At 44.8% G+C, this 18057-nt stretch overlaps 1 protein-coding gene across 1 annotated transcript in view; it reads left to right on the top strand.

The window, feature by feature from the left end:
• The first annotated feature begins 3395 nt into the window (after window positions 1-3395).
• Window positions 3396-18057, top strand: part of EXT2 (exostosin glycosyltransferase 2) — a 127272-nt gene continuing 112610 nt past the window's right edge. Inside the window, exons 1-3 of the mRNA XM_033119158.1 lie at window positions 3396-3529; window positions 13173-13738; window positions 14686-14775. Coding sequence (XP_032975049.1) covers window positions 13203-13738; window positions 14686-14775 — 626 coding nt within the window. The 5' untranslated portion in view covers window positions 3396-3529; window positions 13173-13202. The remainder of the gene's footprint in view (window positions 3530-13172; window positions 13739-14685; window positions 14776-18057) is intronic.

Below are 18057 nucleotides of genomic sequence, written 5' to 3'. Positions count from 1 at the left end.
AGAAACCAGACACCTCTGTTGTGGGTAATTGACAGAATGGAGGAGTTGTGACTGCTCCTTCCTAACCACAGCCCTTAGCCCCCTGTGGGTGTGAAAACGAACAACCATACCTTCATTTTAGTAGCGCTGTCATTCTTCCTCCTTTGTTGCCAGGGAAATGAGTCAAAGGAACAATGCATATAAGGGACAGTGTGCACCCCAAATAAAAAAGAGAGATAATTCCCAAACTACACGGAGGAAGGTGTTAATTCTACATGTTCACATTGTTCGCACACTTAGGATGTGTGGGCCCCCAGCACACCTGGGACAGGTGAACAGGACCCCATGGGGGCTTCTCTGACTCCGGGATGCTCTTCCTTCTCCTCCTTCCTGGGAAGGAGCTGCTTTCACTGATGATCCCAAACCAGAGTCACTTAGCCATGGCTTTGGGAATAGATATGGGGCTGGACCCTGAACCGAGGCTTTTGTGGAGACTAACTAACCTTTCCACCCCAAGAATGCAAAGGACCACCCACCCCATCCCCAGGGGTGCTTTAATTCAGAGTCCAAAAGAGCTTTCTGATCTGACCTTAAAGCCATGTGGTGAGGTCCCTTCTCTGGTGACGACACTCCAGTTTAGTAAAGCTGTCTCTTCCCGTGTTCCTGTTTTAAGAGAATGTCAGTGAAATCAGTGTTTCTGTAAACCATGCTATTTGTTTTAGGATTTGTTTTCCTCTTTCTGCCTTTCTTTCCTCCCTGTCTTTCCTTGAATACCTTCTATGTGCCAGACACTGTGCTGGGTTAATTACATGTATTGGTCTTAACTCTAACAACCCTGGGAAGCCGACATTATTCCTCATTTTAGAGATGAGGAAACTGAGTCTCAAAGAGATGGAATGACCATCCCAAAGTCACGGAAAAATAGCTCCAAAATATGAGAGCCAGGATTCAAAGTCAGGTTGGTTTGGTTCAAAATCCTGTGTTCCTTGTACTCTGATGATGACATTTCCCTTGAAAGCCATGCCCTTTCTAGCTCCTAATTCCACATTTTCTGATTCACTGGGTAAGCGGGTCTGTGTGCCATCTTTGCTTTGCCCTGTACCTTCCAAGTGAATAACATCCTTCTCCAGCCTCTCCTCTTTAAAGCACTGAATACTAGAACACTTCTGTCCCTTCTCAGAGATTTCAGGTCCTGGCTCCCACTCTTCTCTGGCTCCCACTCAGTCACCCTCAGCTTCTTTGGCATCAGATAGATTCTAATATCACAGCTTCTATTCTTTCTCACTTCCAATGACTTGCATGGTTTCTACCCCTAGAAATGCAACTATACTGATTAGTCACATTAGATTAAAAAACGCTTGTTCTTTCTGATTGCTTCTCCTTGATCACATCTACCTTTGCTCACGACTCTTTCCTTTGCTTGGAATGCCCTGTTCACCTCTCTACTGGTCAAAATCCTGGATAGCCTCCAGGACCAGCAAAGAGATCAGTCTTACATGTTGTCTTCCTATATCTTCCCAACTGGGTGTGACTGCTTTCTCTCTCTTTTTTTAAAATTTCAATTACAGTTACATTCAGTATTATTTTATATTAGTTTCAGGTGTACAATATAGTGAGTGATTAGACATTTATATAATTTCTGAAATGATCCCCCCCCATTAGTCCAGTACCCACCTGGTTCTATACATAATTATTACAATATTATTAAGTATATTCCCTATGCTGTACTTGACATTCCCAGGACTATTTTGTAATTACCTACTTGTACTTCTTAATCCCTTCACCTTTTTCACCTAGCCCCCACTCCCCCTCCATCTGGCAACTATCAGTTTTTTCTCTGTATCAATGAGTCGGTTTCTGTTTTTTGTTTGTTTGTTAGTTTGTTTTGTTCTATAGATTCCACAATTGCTTTCTCTTTTGAACCCTGTAGCATTTTGTTTATATTCTCCTCTGCCACTTTTCATCTTCTGCTTTGGCTAATCTTACTTGTGAATTTCTCTTCTTTCTATTGAGCTCCTACAGCATCTGGGCACTCTTTATTTCACTCAAAAAAATACTCACTGAGCACTTACTATGTGCCAGGCACTATACATACCTAGAGTTATAAAGTGAATAAGATAGGCGGGTTCCTCAAAGGCTATGGTCTTTAACCCAGAAAGTCCTCATTTAATGAAAGAATGATTAATTAAAAACATTTAATACAGATAAAGCAAAGGAGAAAACAAAATGCTCTCCACTTACCTAGTTCTCAAGTGGGGTTTATGTGTGCTAAATGTCCTATCCTTTTGGGGGGGATGTGCATTTGGAGGGCAGGACAACGCTTTTCCGGATGTGGAGACGCAGAATGTGGGTTTCCCATCTCCAGAATACTCTCATCCCAATCTCCCTGGATCGGTGACAAGCAGGCATTAACTGACAAGCACATTTCTGAAATCACTGTTGTTGCTGGAAGCCACAGCGAGTCTCTTCAGAGTCAGACTCATCTCCGTGAATATTTAAGCTGTAAGTGACAACTTCCACCAGATGGCGCTAAGGAATACCTGGGACTAGAAATGGATTTGGATTCTGCAGCCAGTACCAGTAAACGACGTAGGCTCAGTGGGGTCGTTTCATTACCCTGTCAGTAACATCAAGCTAAATTTTGATTGCATTTTTTAGGGTCCACTTACTGCCTTATGACAGGGATTTTACTGTGCATGTAGAAGGCTAGGTCACGTAAATAATACAGAAACAAAATGAAAATAGAAGTCTCTTCCCCATTTCTGCTTCCACAATTTCTCACCACGAAACTTAATTGCTTCTTGGATTTCTTCCAGGAAAAAATATTATACACATGCCTGAATATATACCTATCCCTGCTAGTTATATAGTTATGTAGAAAGGATCATACTTGCACACTGTTTGGACTATGCTTTCATATGAACATATGTTGAAGATACTTCCGTCCCAACACATATATGTACACTTGCATTATTCTAATCATGTTCATAATTTATTTTGGTTGTGTGCAGTTTTCACTATTATTAGAAACAGTACTGTAATGAATATTTTTGATAAATATTGTTGAGAATATCTATAGGGTCGACTCCTTACAGAGGGATTGTAGGGGGAAGGTTACCACATTTTACATTTGAGGGATACTGCCAAATTGCCCTCCAGGGATGTTGCACGTTCACCAGTATTGATTATAATAAAATGTTTACATTTTTGTGAGTTTTATAAGTGAAGCATGCTGCCTCGTTGTTTCGGTTTGCAGTTTCTTTAGTTATGACCAAGGCTGCCCAGCTTTGAGTTGAGTTGTACGGTGGATCCCGAGCTGTCTGGGCGAGAACATGAAGCCGTGCCCCGACTCCTCCTGTCCAGCAGGGGGCGCGGGCCCGGGCCGCTCCCGCATGCGCAGTGCGCTCGGTGTCAGACGCCGAGCCGCCGGGTCGCCGGCGCCGCCCTCTCCCCTCGTTCGTGCAGCCCCAGCCGGGCGGCGGTGGCCCGTGCCCTGCGGCATGAACCGGTGACCGAGCGCGGGGCCGAGCGGGAGGCAGCCGTGGCCGAGGTAAGCGCGGCGCGGAAGGGCCGGCGGTCGCCGAGGTGGGGCTCGGACCTCCCCGGGCCGCGGCGGAGTCGGGGCCTGGCGGCCGGAGAGGAGCGGGCGGGGTGGAGGCCCGAGGGCTGCGAGAGGCGCCCCGCAGCCCCGCGGGGCCGCTCGGGACGATTGACCGCTTCTGGAGCGCTTTGATTTCCGCACCGCCTTTTTCTTCACCTGGCCTGCCCCGCACTGGGTGCCCACCTGTCTCCCCCGCGCGCGCCTGTCCTCCGTCCGCTCCTTTCATTTCTCCAGGGACCCTGCAGCTGCCTTTGCCCTCAGGCCCCACCCTCTGCGGTGATCATTCCCACCTCCTTCCCACGAGCTACAGGGATCTGTTTCCTCCCACGGGGACTTCTTGTGCTCTGGGCTCTGTGGTGGCCTGTGGCATCGCCGGCAGTGCCGGCTGGCGGGGGTAGGATTTGGTGCACGGTGCCCCACCCAGCTCTGAAAGAGGTGGGGAAAGTGGCCTGCGGGTCTCGGCATTTGGAGTTTTCCCGCTGGTCGTGGCCATCAGATCAACGTATACAGTTTTGAGACTCGTGATTGCTTGGGTCAGTTTTAATTCTATGCCATCCCCGTGCTCTAAGGATTTAAACTGCACTTGGTTTGTGAATTTCAGAGCTCCAAGGCTGTTCGCGGTAATGAAATGTATGATTCAGTTTCCATCATTTCTCACTTCCGCTGCCTTAAGCCTCCTGGTTGCAAGATACTGGTGTGAATGGATTAGATTTTTCGTCAGTCAGGTTATGCTGGCATTGCTCATTGAGGAGTGAAAAAGGTTTATCTAATCCTGGCTTTTGAAGGTAATGGGGGGGGGGCAGTTTCCCACGTGAAGAGCCCAGGCTCCAGGGCCCAGACTGCCCTCCTTCAAATCTAACAGTTGGCATTTCTAGTTGTGTGCTGTTGGGCAAGTTACTTAGTCTTGCTGTTGTTGCACTTTTTCCCTGTCTCTAAAATGCAGATAGTAATAGCTTGTCACATGGCACTGTTAGGAAGATTAAATAAGTTAACACAAAGTGCTTCAAACTGATCCTGGCATATAGTAAGTCCTCAGTAAAGTCGAGCTATTAGTTATTTAATTATGTGGGTTGTACTGATTATAGTATAATCCCACAAAAAAGGGGCACAGTTTTTTTTTTAATTATTGGAAACCATTTTTAGGGCTGGTTAGCCATAATATAACTAATTATAAAGAACTCGATCAGGTAAGGCAATGAATTGCAGCTTTGCCTGCTTTTGCTAATGTTTGATTCCTTTGTTTTCAGGCACAGTTGGGTTAAGTTCTAGTGTAGCAGTGGCCCTGGGGGTTCAGTTGTGAGGGCTTTTATTAAAAGGTTAAAATAAGAGATTGTGACTCAAAGCATTGGACTAAGTGGATTGGATATAGCCTACAGCACCAAGGAAAGGTTATTCAGGCAAATTTTAGGAATAAGTAATTCCAGGAACAGAAAATGCATCTCATCCTGACAGTACAATGGGGTTAAAAGATTTTTCCAGTGACTCAGTACTTGATAGCTAGCCAGATAATGCCAGTGTTTTGCAGGGACAGGGTTGATGTGCTTCAAGGAGGATGAAGTGTGTAGGGCTTGGTTGTGAAATTCGTGTTTTGATCCAGGTTATGGTCGTCTATGGAGCAAACATTCGTTAGCAGGAGATTCCTTTTGGTCCGTCCTCTTCAGGGAAGTTGTGCTAGGGGAGAGGAGGGTGTTTAGGGGGAGGTACAGAAAATCAGTCTGTGGACGTACTCAGCCATTGTCCCCCCTTGGGAAACTGATTCAAGAAAGAAAATTATCAGAGTTCGTCACCATGTCACTCAAAACGTGGACCCTGAACAGAGTGCACTGATGGAAATGGGAAGGTTAGAGACATCCATTCAACAAACATGTATGGTTTATATGAAATGACTTCTAGACATGGTAGCCGATGCTGAGAATACTGAGCACAGGTGAAAAACTCTGACTACAAGGAAATCGTAACCAGTAGAGGAAACAGACTTACAATTACTTAACTCATTAATATAATACGGCAAGAGCCGTAATGAAGTATGAAAAAGGTGTGCATGTGGATGCTCACAGCGAAGGTTGTCTGTCTCTCAAGTACCACTTAGTAGGGCTTCTTTCTTCATTTCTCATCCTTTTCTTTTTCATTTGAGGCTTTTCACCTCATCTCTTTTGTTGTTTTTATTCTCCCTCAAGCACTCGCCATACCTCTCAGCCATTTGGAACAGACTTGTGGGAGCTCGCTTAGCCTGTATAGGGATACCTCAGAAATGTGAGTTTACATCTCTGGGGATAACCCTCAATAAGTAGGGGATGGGCTTCCGTGGATGAATGTCACAGTTCCATATCTTTCAAAGGGACCGTTCTGAGGTGCATTTTTCAGAGGGACCCTAGCAGGACTGAGCCCCATTTGTTTGCCCAGCTTAGTGTACGTTAGCCAGCTCTACAATGCACTTTAGTGGCTTTTCCCTGAATCCTCTCCTGACTCCCTTACTCTGGCTTTCCAGATACACCTTCTGCAAGAAACTTGCACACAAGTCACTTTTTCTTAGTTTGGCAGAACATAAACTAAGACAGTTGGTCTTAGAAGTAGCTCTAAAAAGCCAGCCCTGGGAATGGGATCACTCATCTTCGGATGGCAACAAGGACCCCTTTGCTGGTGGTAAGTGAGGTGTCGATAGCTCCTGGTACTCTCTAGCATGTTCCCCAGTGGTGGGTTGGGATGAGATTCAGGTAGAAGGGACAGCATTGGCCAGTACAGTAGCTCCAGCACTTGCCCAATACGTGGACAATGGTAATGATAAAGACGGTGGAATGGGCTGGCTCTCCTTACGTCCCTTAGAAGCCTCGAGGTCAGATCGGGCTCAGTTCACAGAGATGTCAACTCAGGACACACTGTGAAACACTGAAGGCTCCGCGATAGCATCTGTAGCTGGAGGGCAGACTGCGTTGAAAACCAGGCCCAGAGTTTCATCATAATTATGGCAGAACTGAATGCACAGCCTTGACCCGTGGCTTCTGCTAAAGCTCAGGTGTGAGACCTGCGATGGAGCTATTTGGGTGGGGGCAGTGAGAGCCTTGAACTGCCATATTTCCTTAGCTCCTCTGGGCCAGCCGAAGGGTCCACCTCTCTACTGTAGAGGAGAACACCTTCTCCTTGCCTGGATGCTCTGCAGAGACCTCCCTTGAGGCAGATGCAACATGTCCTTGCAACATGTTGCTTATCCTCAAAATCTGTCTCCTCCCCTCAGATCTCCGTGTTGCCTAAGTAGGCAAGTATGGTCCCTGCCACACGGGAAATAGCTTTTGTACTGAAAGAGTTGTAGGACCTGATTCACATGGACCAGCTGAAACTGGAGGAGCACATGTGGGAGTGAATCGTGAGCGTGTTAGACCAAGAGTCGGGGTACTGGTGGACTAGAAAGCTGGATGGGGGCATTCGCTCATGATTCAGGATTTAAGGACCTAGCAAGGAGAGTGAGAGCCAGTGCCGAGAAGCTGCTGGGCAGGCTTCTTAAAGCTTGGACATGGCAATGACCAGTACCACTGGTTCTCAACTGGGGGCGATGGTGCCTCCCCAGGGGATATTTGGCAATGTCTGGATATATTTTTAGTTGTTGCAGCTAAGGACTGCTTCTTCTATTGAGTAGGGATGCTATTAAACTTTCTACGTTGCACAGAACACCTCCCCATGAAAAAGAATGATCTGGCCCAAAATGTCGGTAGTGCTGAGGTTGAGAAACCCTGGCCAGCATTAAATGAGGCGGAGGTGGCAGAGCTGCCTCGGCAGAGTGTTGAGGAAAAGCTCGGAAGGAGACAGGAAGTAGAGATTTGACGTAGATTCATTTCTTAAGGCCTGAGAGGCACTCCGTGCCCAAGTTCCCGGGAGGGCTCAGTCCCTTCTCTCCGGTAATAGGAGTGCCCTGTGGTGGGACCGGCACCTTTGGGAAGCTCGCAGTTGGCTGTCCTCTGTAGGCCAGGATTGACTTCAGGAGATATGACCATGGAACTGGCTTCCCAAGCATCTATGAGGATGAGAGGATTCTGAAATAGCAGAGGCCGGGTGGTGCCACTAACCACCAGAGGCCAGGTGGACACAATACCCAAGTGGCATCAAGACCCAACTCGCAACCAGTGTGTCTTGACCCCCGGTGGTGCTAATAGAGCATGGTCTTCCTAAGAGCAGTACAGCAGATAGGTCGCCAACGAGGTGCTGCTTGCCTTGTATAACCAGAAAAAACCAAGAGCTGGCAAGCAGGCTAATGCCCGCTGCTACAATGGAAAAATCACTGTTTGTCACCTGGTTTTCAACTGTGAGCTCTCAGACCCATGTCCCATGGATTGAGAAGGAGGCTGGATGTCTTTGAAGGACTTTGTGACATCCCTCCAAGTATGGACAAATGTCCCCCTCCCCCGCCCCCCAAGGGAACCACAGCTCTTTGTCAAACTAACTGTACATCAAGGAAGGGCTACTATCCCGACCTTTTCAGGGCTGTTGACTACAGGGCCTGAGCTGAGAACAGTACCGGGCAGTCCTCAAGCAGTAGCAGACAGCAGTGGGCAGTTAATTGCCCAAGCCTCTCGTCCTTCTGAGGGGCAAGACATAGTCTACGTGGTTCTTCGGAGGGCTCCTAGCAGCCCTAAGGGCCCCCGTTGCCCACAGCAGCAGCAGGTTAACTCATTCATTCCTTCGTGGCCTTCCCTTGTTTCCCTATCTCTCTCTTCTTGCTCGGTCACTAGCTTTCTGAGATCACCTCCCAAGTAAGTAAACGACCTGCACCCCCGTCCTTGTCTTTGGTCCTTCATCTGGGGAGGGGTGAGGACAGGGGACCCAAGCTCTGATAGGTAGGAAGCAAAATATGATGCCAGGACTCTCAACCTCACGGGATCAGCCTCCGCTCATTCCAGCCCTTCCGATGACCACCTGGGACCCTGGAGCCAGGTCCTTCTCCTGCCGGGAGAGCTGCTGCGGCTCTGTGTCCCCACCGACTCTCGGAGGTGTCGGGCTCTTCTGTTTTCCCACGCTGGTGGGTAGAAGGTGTCTCATTGTGGCTTTTCTTTCCCTGACCATAAACGAGACTAAACAGCTTTTCAAATGTTCATGTGCCATTTTTGTTTCCTCTTCTGTGAAATTTCTGTGTAAGTCTTTTGTCCAGTTTTCTACTTTTTTGTTTGTTTTTTGCTTTGTAGGAGTTCTTTATTCTGGTTTCTGGTCCTTACTGGTTTTGTGTATTGTCAATATCTTTAGGTTTGTAGACTGTCTTTTTACTTCCTTATGCTATCTTTTGATGAACACAAGTTTTCAATTGTAACCCTGAGTTTATCTTTTTATGGTTTGCACTTTTTGTATTGTTTTAGAAATCATTCTCTGCCCCAGAGTCATAGATATTCTCTATTGTGTTCTAAATATTTTATAGTTTTGCCTGTTACATGTAGCTTTTTAATCTACCTTGGATAGGTTTTTCTTTCCTCTGGCTGCTTTCAATATTTTTCTTTGGCTTTCTTTTTAGTGGTTTTACTTTGATTTATCTAGGTGGGGTTTTCTTAGTATATATTCTGTGTGGAATTGAGCATCTTGAATATGTGAGTTGATAGTTTTCATTATTTTTGGAAAAGCTTAATAGAAGACAGCTGGATTCTCATATCCACTTCTGCGTTGACTCTCTGCAATGTCAGACATCATGTAGCCTCTGGAAAATGAAATTGAAAAAATAATGTCAGTATTATTATGAAAACAGTTCAGACCCTTTGAAACGGTCGTGGGGACCCCCTGGAGTCCCTAGACCATACTTTGAGAACCACCAGTCATACTAGCCTCCTAAAATAAGCAGGGGAGTGTTCCCTCTGTTTTCTGAACTCGACTAATTTGTGTAAAGTTAGAATTATTGTTTCTTGAACGTTTAATGTTGGAAAATCTTCTGGGTCTGGACTTCATAGGAAGATTTAAAAACTTTTGATTCAGTTTCTTTAATGTTACAGAATATTCAGGTTTGCTATTTCTCCTTGAGACTGTTTTATTTTTTTAAAGATTTTTTTTTTTTTTTAATTGGGGAAGGGCAACAGGACTTTATTGGGGAAAAGTGTGTACTTCCAGGACTGTTTTTTCCAAGTCAAGTTGTTGTCCTTTCAATCTTAGTTGTGGAAGGTGTCGTTCAACTTCAAGTTGTCCTTTCAGGGGAGTCGAACTGTCCATGTGGGAATCGAACCAGTAGCTTTCAGAGTTAGGAGCACAGAGCTCCAACTGCCTGAGCCAGTGGGCCGGCCCCTCCTTGAATCTGTTTTGATAAGTTATATTCTAAAAGATTTTTTCCATTTCATCTCAGTTTTTAAATATATTGGCATAAGTTCATTGGTATCTTTTAAACATATGTAGCATTTAGAGTTATGTTTTCCCCTCCATTCCAGATATTTATTTGTCCATTTTTATTTGTCCTTTTTTAAACTTGATTAATCTTACCAGAATTATGTCAAATGTCAATTTTATTCATCTTTAAAAAAACAAAAAACTTTTAGCTTTGTTGAGTCTTTCCATTTTGCTTTTAAATTCATTTCTATTTTATTTTTCACTTATTCTATTATCTTTGTGATAATGTCTTTTTTATAGTTAATCGGCTACTCATGAGAATTTATAAAGCTCATGTGGATGGATACTATTTTTCTTCCCTTAATCCCAGTTTTGTTAGCATGCAGATAGTATTTTTCAGACTTTGACCAATTGGTATAACTGATCTAGTAGGTTATGGCCAGAATTTTTAAAAAAGCAATAGAATAAAAGAATAGAAAAATACAGTGTTCACCAAATGTTCTATGGCTAGTACTGTATACTAAGGTTAAACATTGTTTTGTGAAACTTTTTTTTCAAATACATACATGCACACAGACACACATCTGTGTCTGTATTGGGTCACAATATAAAATATGTTTCTTATTGTAGCTTTTAGCTAAAAAAAGAAAAATTTGAAAGATACTGTATTAAAAGTTAGTTTGTCTAATTTCAGTAAAGATTTTAAACCTGGTTGCACAAAATAAACATCTGAGGAGCTTGCTAAAATGACAGATTCTTTGACTCTAGTTTAGACCTACTAATACAAACCTCCAGTGCTGGGGCTAAGGATTCTGTTTTAACAAGCTTTCTGCGTGATTCTCAGCCTTTAGGTGCTTGAGAACCACTGATGCAGGACATACACAGACCGTAAGTGCCTGCTGGGAGGTTCTAACTTGGAGCAGTGGAGGATGCAAGTCCTTGCATGCGTTTGTCCCGAGACCTCTTGTCTTCGAGTTCTCAGAGACACAGAAAGTGGCAAGAAAGCTATTGGGTGGGGGTGGGGGCTGGAAGTAGCTCTCATGCCTGAATTTCTGTCGTAGAATCAATTAGCACGTACTGAATGGCTGGTGTATGTACCCAAAGATGCTAATCTTTAGGTTTAATGTATATGAACTCTCGTAAATTAGTCCGTAACAAGCAGATTTCTTTTGTGTCAACTCATGATCTCAGAGAGATACAAGTGTAAATCATTCAGGGCTGTTCACATTGTACCCAAAAAGCTGAGAGTGATTTACCTAGACAATCCCTTGTGAGGGAGGCAGAAAGCAGTTTTACAGTGTGGGCAGTGACTGGGGAGAGCTCTGTGGACCCAACGTAAAAATGGTTGATAAACCCTAAGGTGGTCTGTGAGCTCTTCAGCTATTTCCCTTTATATCAATAGCTTTTCTGAAAGATTGGTGAGCAGAATGAGACCATTTTGTAGATTGGGACTTTGACACGCTGAATGCCACAGTAACTTGTTGTAGTAACACGGTTAAGTCTATGACATATGATGCAATCACACGCAAAGCTCTACCTGCCCCACATAGGGGAAGGGAGGCATCAGATGGGGGAGGTTGGTTTGGTATGGATCTTCCATTGTGATCTACAGGGAACTCTGCATTTTCAATTGAGGACTAAGAATTTTCACTATATCAATCAGTGATCCTCACTGGTGGTTTCATTTAGCTGAGTAATAAACCAACTCAAAACTTATTGGCTTAAAAACAACAGCAAGGGGCCGGCCTGGTGGCTCGGGCGGTTGGAGCTCCATGCTCCTAACTCCGAAGGCTACCGGTTCGATTCCCACATGGGCCAGTGGGCTCTCAACCACAAGGTTGCCGGTTCAACTCCTCGAGTCTCGCAAGGGATGGTGGACTGTGCCCCCTGCAACTAAGATTGAACACGGCACCTTGAGCTGAGCTGCCGCTGAACTCTCGGATGGCTCAGTTGGTTGGAGCAAGTCCTCTCAACCACAAGGTTGCTGCCCGCAGGGGATGGTGGGCTGCGCCCCCTGCAACTAACAACGGCAACTGAACCTGGAGCTGAGCTGCTCCCTCCACGACTAAGACTGAAAGGACAACAACTTGACTTGGAAAAAAGGCCTAGAAGTACACACTGTTCGCCAATAAAGTCCTGTTCCCCTTCCCCAATAAAATCTTTAAGAAAAAAAAATTATTTAAAAAAAAACCAAAACAACAGCAAGATTCTGCAACCCGCCTGTGTGCAGCCTAGTGGGATAGTTCATGTCGGCGTCACATGACTTCCATTGGGATCTCCCTGAGGTCGCCTTCAACTGGGAGTTCCGCTGCCTTAGAGAGTGGCAGCTGGGTTTCAGGAGGACAAAAGCAGCGGCTATAGGGTCTCTTAAGGCCTGGGCTTGCAAGCCCTAGAATGTCACTGCTGACACATTCTCTTGGTCAAAGCGGGCCACCAGTCTGGCCCAGATTCAGGAGGAAGGGAAATCGATTCCACCTTTAATTGGAAAAGGGTGCACATTCACTGATGGGAAGAATTGTTGACATCAGTCCTGGAAATTGAGTCACCACACTGGTCCCCCTCCCTCCCGCCTTCCCTCCCCCCTCCCCGATTCCTTTCTTCATTCCTTCCTTCCATCCAAATGTGTCAACTCTCACCTTCATATAAAACATCAATGTTTATTTAAATTTTAAAGGTTAATCTTTTCTTCTCGGATACCCTTGCCACTTTATTGATATTTTCCCGGCGATATTTTTATATTTTGCATTTTATTAGTTTTGTTTGTTTTATCTCTCTTATTGGAATATAAGTTTCTAGTCTAAGGCAGGGTCTTTGCTTTCTTCTTTGTTTCCTTCACAGAACATGGTAGGTGCTCAATAGGCGGTTGAATGAATAAATGAATGAAAAGACATTTCAGAATAACCAAGCATCACTTTGTCCACATGAAGCATCAGTTTATGTTTGGCAAGTATTTAAAAACAAAATGAAACAACTGGCTTTAGCTATTCCATTTCTAATTTTTCTTCCTTGGTCAGAGCCCTTCCTCCTATGCCCCGTACCTGTGCCAGCTCATGCTTTCGGTGAATGTATGTTTCTAGGATATAGTTATATTTTTATTATCAATATATATATTAAGTAGTATATAAATAGTAAAGATAGAGCATATACTTGTGTTCATATATGCAAAGAAGGATAAACAATTCCTTTTCATTATTTCATCAAATACTTAAGGGAAAGAAATAGATATATTAAACGTCAGACAGTCCCTTCAGCTGTCATTTGCCACCCTACATGCTTCCTTTTTCTTGTTTCTGTGCCCGGTAACCAGGAGTGTGAGGAAGAGGCTGCCTGTGTCATTATGTGTGCGGCGGTCAAGTACAACATCCGGGGTCCTGCCCTCATCCCGAGAATGAAGACCAAGCACCGAATCTACTACATCGCCCTCTTCTCCGTTGTCCTGCTGGGCCTCATTGCCACCGGCATGTTCCAGTTCTGGCCCCATTCCATCGAGTCCTCCAACGACTGGAGTGTGGAGAAGCGCAGTGTCCGCGACGTGCCTGTGGTCAGGCTGCCGGCCGACAGCCCCCTCCCCGAGCGGGGTGATCTCAGCTGCAGAATGCACACGTGCTTTGACGTCTACCGCTGTGGCTTCAACCCAAAGAACAAAATCAAGGTGTATATCTACTCGCTGAAGAAGTACGTGGATGACGGGGGCGTCCCCGTCAGCAGCGCCATCTCCCGGGAGTATAACGAGCTGCTCACGGCCATCTCCGACAGCGATTACTACACCGACGACATCGCCCGCGCCTGCCTGTTTGTGCCGTCCATCGACCTGCTGAACCAGAACACGCTCCGCATTAAGGAGGCCGCTCAAGCGCTGGCCCAGCTCTCCAGGTATCTAGTGCTTGGACAGAGCGGAGCCGGCTCCTTCAGGGAACCGAAGGGAAGGCGCGGGAGAGGCCTGTTTTCCTCTTGAGCTGGCTTCCAGCTGCTGTATCTTTCCTTATGGGAAGGGATGCAGCTCGCCGTGACCGGTGGAAACCAGTCTGCCAGCGTGTGGCTGCTGTGGGCTCCCCACTTCTTAGAGTTTAAAACCTAGGGATGGCTCCTCTTCCCATACTTTTCCTTTCAAATTTAAATACTACGCCCCCCCATTACTCATATATGTGTTCTCTGTAAAAGGGTCTGAAAATACAGGTAAACAAAAAGAAGAGTTTAAGACTCATTCCATAGTCTTGCTTCTAAGAGATAACCATTATTATGTTAATGTTATTTTTAAGTCATTTTTGTATAAAAATATATATGCACTATATATGCATTTTTGTATATAAATATGTACATATGCATATATGCGTATATACATTTTTGTCAAGAACGGGATCACACAGTATATACTCTCTTGCTGCCTTTTTCCCTTAATATATCTGGAATATATTTTCAAATAATTTCACATTCTTTTACTATATAATTTTAAGGTTTGTATAGTATTTCATTTTGCCCTGGTTCCATAATGTATGTAACCAGCCTTCTATGTTTTATTTAGTTTTTGTTCCTTTAACCAAACGGTGGACATTGAGAGAGTTTTCAGGTTTTCCTTACCGTAAGCAGTTCTGTGGTGGGCAAGTTTGAAGTACATACACATCCACCCATTTTTCCTTTTGTGGAGCCAGGGCTAGTGCCTGATGTCCTGCAGAGTTTTCAAGGAACTCACTTTGCATGCCTGAGAAGTGGCCCTGTTTTAGGTTGGGGATACTTGCTACTTGTCATCCAATAACTGACTCTTGTTTTTGTTTCTTCATCGTCAACATGTGAATTTTTCTACATGTTCAATTTCTTAATAGATGGGATCGCGGTACAAACCACCTGCTGTTCAACATGTTGCCTGGAGGCCCCCCAGATTATAACACAGCTCTGGATGTCCCCAGAGACAGGTAGGTGTATTTGGGGTTCTCACTGTGGTGGCTTTCTGTTTATGTGAAATCATATTCCTAAGCCTCCTCGGACTTACTGTGTGATCAGAATTTCTTTGTAAATAAAAAATTGCCTGGGCATTTCCCTCCTCGAGACAGACAATGGTTTGAGACCTGCTTACATCTGTTGTGAGAACCGATTGGAGCTCATGTTCTAGCGTAGCATCTTACAAAACCTTTTCCTCAATCTGGGTGATGCTGTCCTGAGAGTCCTGAGTGAACCTACCTCCTAAGGCCTGGTTCACGATTGGCCTGTGCCAGCGGTCTATGGATTTGGGAGCTTTTGCCAAAAGCAGAGCCACAGCTTACTGAGGGAAGGGGATGGGTGTGTGAAAGTGCTGCCCGGAGCCTGTAAGATCAGGGGACAGCAAACGAGGCCATTCTGATTAGCATTCACGCTGTTGTTTTAGTCAGTGTGGTTCTTGCCTTTCTTCCTTTTTTCTTTTTCTCCTTCTCACCCTGCCCCTTTCTTTCCTTCCCTCCTAGTAAAACCTTCCAAATGGGTAGATGTGGTATGGGGGGGACTAGGCTTGCATGATTATTCTTTTGAGTCACTTCCTATATTTCTCAGCCCTTTTATACTTTGACTGACCCACTGTGGCTGGAGGCTTCCTGGAAAGCTTGGGAATGAGGTGCCACTTAAGGTTCTTCTCCTGGTACTGGGTTCAAGGCTTTGAGGAGAGCAGAAAGTTTGGGCCCAAGATAAGGGTCTCGGGCAATATACTGAAGGTATAGGATTGTTGTAAGTTTGTATATGAACTCGTTTATAACCAGTTTTATTACAGTTGATGTTTAACTCTTAAAATCACTGTTACTGAAAAAGGTGGACGAACAGCCTGAGACCAGCTATGTTCTCAACTCGTGAGAGGCTAACGTCATTTATGAAAATGTACGCTTAGTACTTTTTTTCCCCAGAAGAGTAGACCTAAGCCCTCTTTGCTTTAAGGATTATCTAGAGTCAGTGTTGTGTTTTGATCTGGAAATCCAACTAGCGCTAGAAGAGACGAACACACCACGGCCACTCCTCAGCTTTGTTGTAGAAACCATTCTGGACGGTAGAGGGCAGTCAGGCCACATAGGTTCTGTAGAAACAGCTAAACACAAAGTGAGCCTTACTTGGCTGTCAGCCCCAGTGTTCCTGAGTGGGCTACTGTTTTATGGATTTGGTTGTGCTGGGAAAGGGGGAAATACTTTAGAGAATAGAGACGGGAAGGAAAAGAGCTGTTAGGAATGCAATGTCTTCACCTGCTGTTCTGGGTTTATTTTGAGAAGGGCTTATTTCTGTTTGGGACATTTTGCTTTTTGCTGACATTTTGGTATATGTATCTGCATGGGAGAAGGATTTTATTTTTATCAAGTGCACATGTTAAATGGGGTTTCATTTCTCCTTAGGAAAGTGTCAAGTGGTCAGGGGAAACTTTTAAGTTCTTGCTAGTTCCTAGGTGTTAAGGATCAAGGAGGTGAAATTGTTTTCCCTATGCAGGTATTTTTGTAAATGATTAGAGGCAATCTTTTAGCACGTAATGAATCACCAGATAGTGCTTTATCTTTGCATGTGTGAAATTTCATTTTGAAACCTAGGTGGTCTTCTGGTTGGGGTAAGAAATTATGGATTTGTTTGTTAATTTTTCCTATTGTTTGTCCTTGCTCCTGGATTCAGAGGAGGCAAGAGCCTCTCTGTTTTGGATTTTGCATTTTGTAAGTGCAGAGAAGCTGGCTCCAGGTCTGTCACCCAATAGTCACCAAACATCTAACTGTTGTTCACATTTACCTGTCTCATAGATATTTTTTTACGGTTTATTGTATTCAGAAAATAAATATGACCAATAAAATTGGTAAAATTGGTCAGTTTTTTCCCCCCAAAACCTGAAGCTTTATATTAGAGGAATTTGCAGGCCTGAGTGCACGCATAGTATAAAAGAAAGCAAAGGATAAACCTGCAGATGAAGTGTGTTTAGGCACTGTGAATACTCCTAAACACACTGAGCTGTGAGAACATCTGAGGGAAGACCCCGACTAGCGACTGTGGAGTAAGGAGGCCGCGGGGAGGCTTCAGTGACAGGAGGTGACCTAGAGTCAGGAAGTCTTGGAAAGTGCTAAAAATGCCAGAGGACACGTTGAGTGATATGACACTTAGCTTGGCATGAATCTGATCATCATAGTAATACTTTTTTAAATGCAAGATTTCTATCCAATCTCTTGCACCTTTGGAACTGATCTCTGATTTGCAGATATATAATGGGAAAACAGAATGTGCTTTTCAGAAATTCCCTTTTCAGTCAATGTGAAACACGTGTTCCGTAGAGCAAGGGATGCTTACAATATTTTCTTCATTACAGTGCTATGGGGAACACTGGCAGAATGTTCCCGGGGGTAGGGTGGGGGCCGTGCACTGGTAGTAGGAAAGCATGCAATCTGTGGCATGTCACTGAAAGTTGAAGTCTTGTCAATAGCAGGGCTTGTGTGAGGCCTGTTTGACTAATTGCAGTCATGGCTCTTTCTGAGATCACAAATGGAGATCGCATGTGTATGATCTGTGACATAAGACATGCTTCAGATTGCATGCTTTCCTACTACCAGTGCACGGCCCCCACCCTACCCCCTGGGAACAGAATAGCAGTGACAGTTGGTATGATATATACCTGCTTCCTTTCCCACCACATATGCACACCTCTCTCTTCTGAGGCTGTGGGTGTAATTACCTAGTCACTCAGCACGCTGGCTTACCTGGCCTGCCCACTGCCTGTGGATTGGATTCACGTTTGCTTCTCTGTACGTAGGTCATGGGGGCCCATACAGTCTGCTTGCCATCACGGCCGTGGAACCTGCCCAAACTCATGTTGGGTGGATTCATTGCTTAATGCTAATCAGGAAAAATAAGACCGTGTGTTGGTACTAAGGATAGTCATTAAGTTTTACGGAGTAGACTGGCAGCCGGAGAGATTTTTCGCCTGCACATTACCTCACTAACCAATTCTTGGTTTCATAAAGCTTAAACAAACAGATTGGGATTTCCAGGGGTGGTTTGAAAATCTTTGAACTTTAACTAGTCATGTTAGAAGGGAATGTACGCTGTCATCAGGGCAAGGAGCGGATTGGTAGCAATCAATACTGCAAAAAATGTGGTTTCTTGGTTCAGACATTTTGGCTCAGACTGTGCAGTGTGTGGAACTGGCAAAGCTCTGCCCCAGTAAGTGATTTAGATGGGGCTGGGGCCCCAAAGACAGAATAGCAGTAAAAGTT

The sequence above is a fragment of the Rhinolophus ferrumequinum genome, chromosome 11, assembly GCF_004115265.2.
Source record: "Rhinolophus ferrumequinum isolate MPI-CBG mRhiFer1 chromosome 11, mRhiFer1_v1.p, whole genome shotgun sequence".
In the NCBI taxonomy this organism is placed as follows: domain Eukaryota; kingdom Metazoa; phylum Chordata; class Mammalia; order Chiroptera; family Rhinolophidae; genus Rhinolophus; species Rhinolophus ferrumequinum.
This window is presented reverse-complemented; position numbering and strand designations above follow the sequence as displayed.